The following is a 12,500-nucleotide window of genomic DNA, read 5'->3' on the forward strand; positions in this document are numbered from 1 at the left end:
CAGATAAAAGCATGTAAATTAACAGGAACTTTTAGCTACGTCAACAAAACCTTTAGCTTCAGTGCATCAGTTCTAAATAGAGTCTCTTATTGGAAATTAAGCTAGACCTTTCTGCTTCCTGAAAGCCCACTGGGTGTGTTATAGACTGTCTGATTGGCACACGATGTCCTCTATCCATTGCTGCTCTGAAGCTGAAATACGCTCTTGGGTTTTGGTAAAAACTCACCAACAGGTGCTAACTACATTGTGCTAAGATGGGAGAGAAACTGGGGTGGCTTTGTGGTGCTTCAAATGGCTAAGCAGGTGCTCTACCAAGGGACTGGAGAACTGAGTCCATACAATGGCAAAGTGCTGTACCACTGGAGGTGTCTTGGACTCTCAAATGAAGGCACACGTGCTGTGCGATACACATTAGCCTGCTGAAGGCAGGATAGACTGCAGCATTGGAACTAGCACTGGTCTCGCTGCCTGCAAGCTGCTGGGATGCTCCAAAAGTTGGTTACTGAACCAACCCTGTAGTGGTGGCACTCACGAAGGCTGACATTGTAGAAAACTGGGGTGGCGGGTCCTGGCAAGAAGATGCTGACTAGGTGCCTGCGATACTGTTACATTGGTCAGAAAGCTAGTCCTTGTGAGGTCGCTGCGTGGTAATCACTGTAGGCTGAGAGGCTGTAACTGGTAAGAGATAGGGTGCATCCTCTGGCTGTGCCTGCACTGCACTGGGCTGCATTGTTGAGGTCACCTCAGACACTGATGCTGACACTGCTGGCTGGACAAGCACAGCCGATGACAAGGGTGGCACAAGGCTGGTTGGCTGCACCAGCTGCGCTGAGCTGCTGGGCAGGCTTATTCCACTAACCCCACTTGCTGCTGTAGAGCTCAGAGTGTGCTCTGTGGGTGCAACTACTGCCGTGACCTGAGGCACTGAAACCACTAGGGGAGTTCCCCCAAGGGTTTGTGGCATTCCGACAGGCTGAGAAGTTAACAACTGCTGTGAAGCAGCAAGTGACTGCGAAGCAACCAAAGGTTGAGATGCAACAAGGGGTTGTGAAGCAACTAGTGGCTGTGATGCAACTAGTGGTTGTGAAGTAACCATTGACTGTGAAGCAACAAGTGGTTGAGAGGCTACTAGTGGTTGTGAAGCAACCAGTGGTTGTGAGGTAACCACTGACTGTGAAGCAACTAGTGGTTGAGGAGGAACCATTGGCTGTGGGACAACCATTGGCTGAGCTATGACTGGCTGTGTCTCGGAGCCAGCAGTGGCTTGGGATGGCATTCCCTGTGGCTGTGGCTGTGACACCGGCTGTGCCTGAAGTGCTTGTCCAGCAGATGGAGGAGGAAGTACATGTTGGGTGGACATCACTGGCTGCTGTGATGTCAGGCCAGTGGGTTGAGACATGACAGGTACAGTTGGCTGAGAAATATGCTGCTGAGACATCACACCAGAGGGAATAGAAGAAACTACCATGGGTACAGATGCCATGACTAGAGGGTGGCTGAGCACTGCCATGGGCTGAGAGGCAATCACCACAGGTGGTGAACCAATTATAACACCTTGTGAGGAAAGCACCTGGGACTGCGGTATAACCATGGGGTGCTGGGAGGTCATCAAGGGAGCCTGGCTCCCAGTCCCAACCTGTGAACTAATCTGACTGTAATATTCTGGCTGCTGTTGTGGTTGTGGCTGTGGTGGAGGCTGTGGCTGCTGCTGATCTACCTGTGGTTGAGTGGATTGGGGAGGTGGATGCTGCTGTGTTTGTTGTTGTGGTGGTTGCTGTGGCTGTTGTGCTGGTTGCTGAGGTGGCTGCTGCTGCTGCTGTGGCTGCTGCTGCGGCTGCTGCTGCGGCACTGGCTGGTAAGCAGTGGTGGTCAGGTAAGCCTGTGAGACAGATGAACCAGTAGTGCTGAGGGCCTGCTGGTATTGGGGCTGCTGGTAGGCAGCGCTCACAGGTTGGTACTGGGAGGAACTGCTCTGGTAGCTACCATATCTGTAGTTTCCACCATAAAACTGTCCATCCTAGAAAGAAATGCAAAATAATGATAAATAATTTGTGCATAACTATAAAATGATTTTTTTTTATACTAAATGCTGAATAAACCTCTCATGTTCAAAATGAGATGCTTCATTTGCACATTTAAATAACTATTCATAATAAAACTTAAAAAAACTAAACCAACTAGGACTCTACATTCCATATTACAACTATTAATCTATTCTGGTTGGTATAAAAATGAACAAATACTATATCTGACTCATGGAATAAGTTTATATCAGTACCTAATGTCAATATGAGATAACAATTGATATAGTATTCCAACGGATGAATTAATCTTCTGCTAAATAACTGTTAATTTATGTGAATTTTGATGCAAACCATTTGCCACAAAAGGGGTCTTCCACGTAACCTGAGTACTATTCACTAAAATTATGCCAGAGCTGTCATAAATACTGTTTTCCCCTGCCCCTTTTGGCAACAATCAAATGGAAGGTATGGGTGCACTTGCAACTAATTATTATTATCATTATTTCTCATCATTCTACCACTCATGCATAATACATACATTTTCTCTCTCTCAATACATACTTGACATGTCAGTGACATATGCATAATCTAATATGAAATATCAAAGACCAAAGTAGAATGGCAACCTTTGGGATTAATGTAATTAGTTTAACTGAATGAGCAAAGTATCTGTGAAATAACAGGTAAATAAAACCCCAAAATGACATAGCTACGAGAGCCTACTTCCCACGTTATGGCTTCTAATTCACTTCAGTAATTTAAAACCGAACAAGCAGCATACCTGTGTAATGGTCTGTTGTCCCTCAGTTCCAGCTGTGAGGGTGTAATACCCAGATTCTCGAACCCCATCCCCTGAAAGAGGAATCATCATGTTATGTAAATATATCCCCTTCACATGTCATAAATGCGAAGATCCACCACTGCCTTTCTAAGACTGAAATGCAAGAAAAATAAGAGAAAACGAAGTAATTAATAAAAATTTATGTCACAAATCATACTCCTGAAATGGCTGCTTCTCAATGGTATGACAATCCAGAGGCAAATTCTGCAGGAACACAGAAGTTTGTTTAAGAAGGGCACTCCAAGAGGTATCAGTACCTTGTTGCTGTTCTGCAGAGATAATTGACTCCGTCGTCTTCTGCGTCTGGCCATCCTGCTGAGTTGTCTGTTGCTGAGTTTGCTGTTGCTGCTGTGGCTGACTCTGCTGCTGTGGCTGTTGTGTTGCCTGCTGTTGTGCTTGTTGACTCTGCTGTGGCTGCTGCTGCTCCACAGGTATTGGTTGTGCCTGTTGCTGTGTTGTCTGTTGCACTTGGGGTGTCTGCTGTGGGAGCGAAGTCTGGTGTTGTAGTGTGGGTTGTTGTGGTTGCTGTGGTTGTTGCTGTGGCTGTTGCTGAGGCTGCTGCTGTGGTGGCTGTTGTTGTGGCTGCTGTGGTTGCTGTGTTTGTGCTTGTGGTTGTTGCTGTTGCATTTGCATTTGCTGTTCTTCCAGTTGCTGTTTCTCCTTTTCCATGTTTTCCTTCTTGCGCCTCTCCTCACGCTCCCGAGTGATGTTCTGGATTTGTGTCTGGATCATCTTGGCCACAGACCTCTCGTCTTCCTCTAATATCATCCCCATCTTAACCTGCAGGGAGATGCTCAGTCAGATGTGATACTTCAAAGCACAAAGACAATCATGACAGTCTTTCAAAAATGGTTCATCTGAAAAGTTATACAGCTTGAAGAAGAAGATGAAGAAATATATAACAAAATAATATAGACACATAAATGACAAAATGTAATTTATATTTCATGTCAAATATATGACCAACATCTTAATCACATACCAATAAGACACATACACAAAATATGATGCAAAGTCTGAGAAATCCATAACTGTCCCTTTCATTTCTAGAATCTCCTTTTTAAATGTATTTTTGCAACATACTTACCATGCCTTCAGCAATCTTGTCTGGGTTATCATTATTTATGTCAAAGTCAAACTGAATAGCTTCATTCTCTTTATGTTTATCTTTTCTCTTCTTTGCATCAACTACTCGTAACCTGAGAGAGAAAAAAATCATAATAAATGTATTCAGTTTCAATTTCAATTTCTTATATTATGGGTGTTTGTTTAAAGTGTAATCAATTTCTTAATCAGCTATCTATCTGTTTGTTACCATCCTTTGCTACATACCTAAGCACAACTTTTCCTGAATCAGAGGCAACAGCTTCTTCTTTATTGCACAGGTCAACCTTGATGCCTGTGTCTTCTTGGAAGAATTCATGGTTTAAAAGATCTTTCACAGTTGGTCTGGAAAATAAATCATATTGAAAATATTATCTGGTTACAAAATCCTAACACAACAAAACAAAACAAAACAACAACAAAAGTTTAATCCTATGATGATGATAATGTTTTCAGGACTACACTTTCCTGTCAACTACCATTATCCCAGGACAATTTTCATTCAATATCCCAATGTTAAATATCATTGGAAAATCCCTCCTTCAGCTACTCTCCTTTGTAATACATCTTCTCAAGATCATCTTTTTCCATACCAAAGTAATAAAACAAGAAGCCCAGAAGCACCTGGAACTGCTAGTCCAATATGGACAGACGGACTAGACCAATGAAATGCCCAGAACCCTGTCAAACTTAGCAGGACGACTCTTCAACTCAGGACCCCTAGATAGTGGACTGATTTTGATGAGATGGGTTTCTTTATCAACAAAGAGGATGGCTGAATTCATAATGTAATGGCTTTTATCACTTATTTGTATTCAAGTTATCTGTCTCAACTGGATAAGCAATGCCAAATACTGCATGAGAGAAACCCCTAGACTGAACTTTTATCTCTTTCTGCCATAAAGGACAAAACTAGAGGAGTGAATAAGAGTGTTCTATATACAATTGTTTGTTTTCATATCTTGGTGGTCCCTTTTCCGTTGAGGAGCAAAGGGGACCATGCAACTTTTAATCATAAAGAAAACTCAAGCCTTATTCTTAAAATTTTGGTTAAATATAATAAGGATCACACATTCTATCAGTCTAAAATGTTATGATCAAATTCTTTTTCTTCAGCTGAAACTACAACTAAACCAATGTTCTAATACTACTATCACTATAAATATCATCTCCAAATCAACTACAACTGATGCATTATATCCTATGCACCTAAAATAATTTTGGAAAACATGATCTTAACCATGATATATCATAAAGGTTAATCATCAATAATCATCTTAAGTGATTTTCATCAATAATTATTCTCATAATATATGCTAAGAGAATGGAGCAACTTCTGTCATGCAAACATCATAATCATTTTGAAAATTCATCATTGACATCACTGAACTTTGCTATTGTTCTCACCTGTTTGCAATTCCTTGATAACATACTAATGTTATCTTTGTATAAAATAAATAAATAAATAAAATAATAATAATAATAAAAGAGAATAATATAGCAATTGGAAGAGAGCCATTAACCTCCAGGTCTTACAAAAGTTTGATATTCCATTAAAACAAATTTCAACCTTAATTACGATAAAATTATATGCATGTATGTATGTATGTTTCTTCTTTAGTGCTGTTATGATGCCAATTGGTTTGTTTCTGTGTGAAAGTTTCTGAATTATCACTTATCTAGCTCTATGTACTTCTATACATAAAGAAAATTAAAGAATTAAATCCTACATGTCTCCTCCAGATCCACGAGATCCAATACTAGTTGAGGATCCCAGGCTTGAGTATGGACTTGAAGCCAACATGCGGTCCAAAAGAAACTTCCTGAGGGACCAGTTCTTTCTTGGACTCTTCTGTGGACTGGGAGGCGACCCCGGATCCACACACTGTGGGCACATGCAGGGGCTGGAGGGAAGGCTAGAAGTGTTGCTCTGAGTCTCATCACTGTGGCAACTATGAGATGTGAGCTGGATAACCGGCACGGGAGAAGCCATGTTTGCAGGTGGCCAATAAGATGGCTGACTGGAACATGGAACCATCTCCAGATTCTGGCTTATTAAGGCAGATGATGGGGGCTTTGCCATGTGTCCAGCATGCTTATTTCCAGAGTAGTGTAGCATGTCTATTGCAGCTTGACAGAGATCTTCATTTTCTTGGCCACCATAGTGCATTGGTTCATCTTGCATAGACTGGGAAAACTGAAAATACACACCTGGGCTGCCAGGTCTACTCACAGAGAACTTGGCTGCATTAGGCGGTGATACAGAATATGTGGGCATTTGTGTATTTTCATTTACTGTTGAAATAACTTGTCGGGGTTTTATCTGCTGCACTGGGTAAGGATATGGCAATCCGGGGCTCCCTGGTCTGCTGTTCCTGTATGCCTGTATGTATGGGGGGGATGTTGGATGAACAACTGTACAAGGTGACACTGGACGGAAGTACTGAAAACTGTTATCTTGACACTCCATCCCACTTGGCTGATTCATACAAGTGGCAGAGTGCCTGTATCCATGAGAGTAATCATTGCCATTTGTGCTATCACTGCTTAGCCTTGAATCTTCAGCTTCCTCAAGAAATACTCTTGGTGTTGTACCAAAGGAAAAATTATTATCTGTTCTTCTATGACTGTAGTCATATGCACTGGACTTTGGGGGTGATACTTGTGGCCACATGACATACCCGTGTGGCATGTAGTGAAATGTCTGGCATGGAATTGGAACAGCTGCACTTCTGCAGCCAAATGTTCCTTGTTGAAATGGTGCTGGAGTACTGGCTGTGCGAGTTCCAAACCTTGTGGGCACAGAGTGGGACCTCACATGATGCATCCAATGTGATGTCCCAAGTCTCTGTTCTGCTCTTCCTCTAGGCTGCCTCATCCTTTCCTCTGTACTGCTATTCCACGTCATATCTCTCCGAAAGGTGTCCTCACTATTCACTCTTTGTATGGGGTGCATGTAAACTGAGGAGGTTAGGAAGTTATCACCTGATCTGCTGCTGCTTAAAAGGTTACCAACACTACTCCCTCTGCCTAAGACACCCCTGCCTCCTCCTCCTCCTCCGCCTCCTCCCATTTCTCCGGCTCCTCCTTGCAGGTCCACCATCTCATGCATAACTATCCTTTCCTTCTTCCTTGCTCCACTATAATCCACTCTACTCATAAGACCTACTCTTCGGTAATCAGCATCAGCTGATTCATGCATCTCTTGGCGGGCAGCACAGACAGAACTGTTCACAAATCCACTTTCTTTCTCTTCATTTTCGGTTGTGAAGTAGATGTCTTCAGAGTATACACGGTGCACAGCTCGCCGCAGCATTGCTATTTCCCTCCCCTGCTTTTATTCTTCCTGAGCAAAAGCCATACATTTCCAAGGTCTGATCACGGACTACATCAACACTACGGTTTGAAGACACAAAGAATTTACTTCCTGTAGGTCACTGATTGGCTCAAGGTTCTTCATTTGTCAGAGTAACATCTGCCCGAGTACCAAAGCAAGACAGAACTGGCCTCAGCCACCAGACTAAACCCCTCCCCACCCTGACACCTACAGAGCGTGTCAGCCCCTGGACTTGTATTACAACAACATTCTTTGACAGTTTGAAAAGATTTTTAAATATCATGATCATAATTTCTAGCAGAGGCAAATCTGAAACCTTTTTTTCAGGTTCCATAATATGGAACAAAATCATAATGAACATTAATCAATATGTCACTCTCTGGTACTTACACAGCCAATGACAATATAAAATAATGCAGTCAAAAGACATTGCTACATTTGGTAACGATTTTATATAAACAACAGACATGACTCCCTCCTCTTCCTTAACTGCCCCACCTACACAAAGGTATTATATTTTTCTCCATAATTTAGAGTTAAAAAAAAATCAATATCGTGCAAAATGCAATATCCATTTCTGTTTTCTACCAAACTCAGACATATGATAGCCTCTTACTCATCATGCATAACATAACAGGAAATGCCACAAACTCATTCTTAACTAAAGACAGTATGGCATTTGATAGGATGAATGAAAGAAGGTTTTTCTTCATAGAATCTTAAAGACTTACTCTATCTCTATCAATTCTGGAGAAAATATATCTTAAGGTTATAATAGTTTTCAAGTGAAAAGTCTTGATTACTTGAAGGTAATATTATATAAATAAACATAATATTAAAAGTTCAAAAAGTGAGTAAAAAAGGTTAAAGAGAACAGTGGAAGGAGAGAAAGAAAAAGAAAAGAAATAGGGGATAAAAAGAGTAAGAAAGTGAGATAAAAACATAAAAACTAAAAAGATAAAAAGAAGAGAGAGAGACAAAGTATTCAAACACTAAAAGGAATCCCATATAAAGTATCCACTCATCCCCATACCTTATAAGAGCGAGAGAAAGTAAGAGAGAGAGAGAGAGAGAGAAAAAAAAAAAATCAAAGCAGAGACCTGGAACTTGTTTTAAAGGTCCCTCCCCTCCCCCCCAATCCCCTCTACCCCTCAACCTGTCTCCTTCCCTGCCCTGTTTCTCTCCAAAGCCTTGTAACTTAATGCAGCCACCCAACCACTGGATTCTCGCACCCACAGCCGCTCCACAACCAACTTTAATCAGTCATACTATCTGGCTTTCCTGTCAATCTGTCTGTCTGTGCTTCCTTCTCTCTCTCTATCTATTTCTACCTGTCATATCTTTCCTCTGTCATGTCTCCCCATTCACTTTGTTTGTCATCCTGTTTTCTTTTTTTTTCTTCTACCTCAATATCTATCAGTATCTGCTTTTAAATATCTACTCTCTCTGTCTATCTGCTTCTGTTCTATTCTTTAATCCCCTTTCATTGCTGCTGCTATCATCATCATCATCATCATCATCATCATCATCATCATCATCATCATCATCATCATCATCATCATCATCATCATCATCATCATCATCATCATCATCATCATCATCATCATCATCATCATCATCATCCCAAAAAGAACTTAGATAACATTCTCCAGACAAAAGTAAGATTAACCTTACCTCTCCTCATTGTGTAATCTTGTGCACCAATCTATGATATATTTCACATCTTCATCCTCGATCTTGAAGAAGCTTTGTGGCCGTACACCCTGTAAAGACAAACACAAGACAAAGCTAAGCATGTGGATCTGTCCTAGCTAAGTAAAAATAGGAAATATTTAATTGAATAATCAAAAAAATTTGTAAATAGGTACTCACAGTTGTCACTTTCTTGTAGATCTGGGCAGGTCCGGAGCATTCATTGTAGGGGTACTCCAATGTGGCCATCTCCATCATGCACATGCCAAAGGCGTACACATCCACCATCTCATCGTAGTGCTCCTCATACACTTCAGGTGCCATGAACTCCGGAGTACCTTTGAACAAGATTTTTTTCCTTGTAATATTGTTAGAATTTGTATATAAAAAAGTATAAAGAATAGATACAAGGTTATACAAATATATGGTCACCCATACAAAGTTTACTTGCTTGTACAAGTAGAGTATATACATTGAAATCATCTACATACACACACACATACACACACACACAAATAATGAGACTCATAAATTAATGCACACACATTCACAAACAAGCACTTATCCAAATACAAATGTCTACTTGGTAGAATTATGTTGATTACCCATTTTTAGGCCCAATTAATTTATTAATCAATTAATTCAAAAAAAAAAAAAAAAATTATATATATATATATATATATATATATAATATATATATATATATATATATATATATATATATATATATATTATATATATATATATACACAAAATAACCTATCCAAGGATGTGATATGGAAATCTGTATTAAAACATACAGTATAATATATACCTAACTGTAAATCAATTATAATGTAATTGTTCTGAAGCTTCTAAACATTCCTAATGAATAGAAAATCACATTATAAAGAGGCCAAATGAAGCAAAATAAACATAACACCTCTCATATAGCATCTCATCCAAACAGTCCACCCCCCCCCCCCCCCCTGACCTTCCACATATCAAGCAGAACCAAGAAAATGACTTTCTTCCCAAATTCCTTTGGAACTCACCAATAACAGATTTGGCACAGGATCTGTTCTTCAAAGTAGCAAGCCCCAAATCTCCTATCTTGACGGATCCGGTAGTTCCAGTGACGAAGATGTTGTCACACTTGAGATCTCGGTGAATGATAGGAGGGGAACGAGAGTGAAGGAATTGGAGACCTTTTAAGAATCTGCCGGCACCAGCTCTTTAGCACCTTCAGGTTTACTTTGCGTAGTCGACGCAGATATCTGAAATGGTGCGAAGGCATGTAAGACTTGACTTCAGAAATGTTTTATCCTTCAGTTTAGAAAAACACATGACAGCTGTTCCATGAAAAGATGTATGGAAATCTATTCAAATAGAAATATTTTTGTTGCAAGAATGATGAATTAATCTAAATCACATGTCTGCATTCTCTTTCTATTAGAGAGTGTGACCAAGAACTGTAAGCTAGCTTTTTGTTCTTTTGATAGCCTCTCCCTCACACAAAATTAAACAGCAATACTTCTCCCTCCACTCCTCTGGTGATATATGTATTCTAACAAATAACTACTATTACCTCCTTTACAACTCTTCCCTTACTTTTAACAGTATGTAGATAAATATTTAGACTGCATTCATAAAAATACATAGTACCCATTCACGATGGGTGAAATTTTGAAAATAGTTTGACATGTCCAGGGTGTGTTAGCATGTGTCACTTGGAGCCTGGGATATTCATGGCTGGGCACCTGAGGTGTAATCCCAGTCGCATGTACCTGAGCTCATGATGTGTTTAAACATCACCGAGCATCAGTAACATTTTTGCCATGTCACGATAGGACATTACCCAGTGTGAATGGTTTAAAAGAGTGAACTGAAATAGCTTCTGTCTCTTACACTGCTTTCTTTAGCTCTTCCTAAAAGTGTATTTTTACAAATCAGTCTTGCTTACGTTCTTCTTAAAACTATATCTATATTACATGACTACTACAAAAAAGGGAAAAAGGACATACTAACAAAAAGAAAAATTCTAACAGACTGTCTCTATAAAATGCTGTAAAGTGCTATTTCAAGTGCATATCAACTGATACCTATTTTTAAATCATGTAACTATCATTTTAAAACCTCTTATCATTCACTGCCTGCCCATTAAGATGTTTGATGAAACCCTTATATTTTCCACAGCAATCTGACTTGACATCCTGCCACTGGCATAAGCAACCTGAATTGTGATTTCAAGAGGAACTAAAATAGTCCAAGTTGAAGGTAACACCACCCCATAAGCAGCCTATGACTGCCGTCACTATTTCTGCCTGATGACACTTCTCTGGCCCATATTAATAGGCCTCTGCCCTGATCTTAGCCAATGATTTCCTCTTGGCCTCTGACCTGGAATTCAAAATAGCTTATTTTATCCTTGAAAAAGAAAATGAGAGTCAAAAATATTAGAAAAAAAGGAAAACTGCAAAAATATAAGAAATTCTTTACTCGTTCAGCTACCAAATCTTTATGAATTCATTAGTATTCCCTCCCACCTCTTTTTGTTCTTTTCCCCTGAAAGCTTTAATAAACTGCCATTTGTCTAGATATTATAGAAAAGTACAATATCATATTAAACACATAACACTTAATTGGAAATGAAACTTGATATATCAATATACCTATTACACCTATATATAACAAAATCTCAAAGATTTTTAAATGATGCCAAATCTTGAAGCTATCGATGAGTATCTTTGTTAAATGAATTGTACTCAATTTGGATACAATGCATATGGGACACAAACATAAGCCTAACAAAAATACTTTGATTCTTTGAAAATAACTTTAGCAAAATAAAGATACAGTAATCTTGATTATTTTCTTTGTTTTTGCTATTTTTATACCCGAAATCCTGCTTGTGCCAAAGATATCCATCACATTATCATACATATATGATAGCCTAATAATTCTGTTGTTTTTTCCTTCTTTCAATATATCACTTGTTATCAAAACATGAGCAATACTGGCTTGTTATTTCTCAATGGTGTGTTTATCTGTCAAAATCATGGTGCAGACAGCCTCAGGTAAAGCAACCTGAACAAGTCCTGCAACCATCCAGTCAAAAATGAGAGGTTTTCCATCTTCTTTCAAGTCTAAATTCAATATAAATGAATGTGCAAATACAGACAAATTCAATGAGAAAATGCTAAGTACAAAGTCTCTCTGAAATGACCCAGCACAACCAAAAATCAACAATAAAAAAAAATAATTACAGCATAAATGAAAACAAAGAGGGTATGTACTGACTGTTTGAGTGTCCCGGAAGTCATGAGTTCCGTCACGAGGACAATGCATCTCCGCTTTGGGCTGTGCACTTCCCAGTAGTCGTAGAAGCGCACAATGTTGGGATGCTGAAGACCCTTGAGCATCTCGGCTTCCTCTCGGAACCGCTGCCGCTCGTTCTTGTTCCATTTCCGCTCCTGCAAGGGTGAGGCTGCGTTAGTTTCCATATGGCATTAGAGAAGGAAAG

The 12,500-nt window shown here is 39.7% G+C and overlaps 1 protein-coding gene across 1 annotated transcript in view; it reads right to left on the reverse strand.

Annotated features, from left to right (window-relative positions):
- Positions 1 to 12,500, reverse strand: part of LOC119580405 (serine/threonine-protein kinase WNK1-like) — a 73,901-nt gene that overhangs the window by 45,052 nt on the left and 16,349 nt on the right. The window contains 10 exon segments of the mRNA XM_037928537.1: positions 1,718 to 2,017; positions 2,806 to 2,876; positions 3,123 to 3,645; positions 3,953 to 4,064; positions 4,198 to 4,314; positions 8,981 to 9,069; positions 9,179 to 9,336; positions 10,033 to 10,192; positions 10,194 to 10,254; positions 12,278 to 12,450. Coding sequence (XP_037784465.1) covers positions 1,718 to 2,017; positions 2,806 to 2,876; positions 3,123 to 3,645; positions 3,953 to 4,064; positions 4,198 to 4,314; positions 8,981 to 9,069; positions 9,179 to 9,336; positions 10,033 to 10,192; positions 10,194 to 10,254; positions 12,278 to 12,450 — 1,764 coding nt within the window.

Source organism: Penaeus monodon, chromosome 13, assembly GCF_015228065.2.
Source record: "Penaeus monodon isolate SGIC_2016 chromosome 13, NSTDA_Pmon_1, whole genome shotgun sequence".
Lineage (NCBI taxonomy): Eukaryota > Metazoa > Arthropoda > Malacostraca > Decapoda > Penaeidae > Penaeus > Penaeus monodon.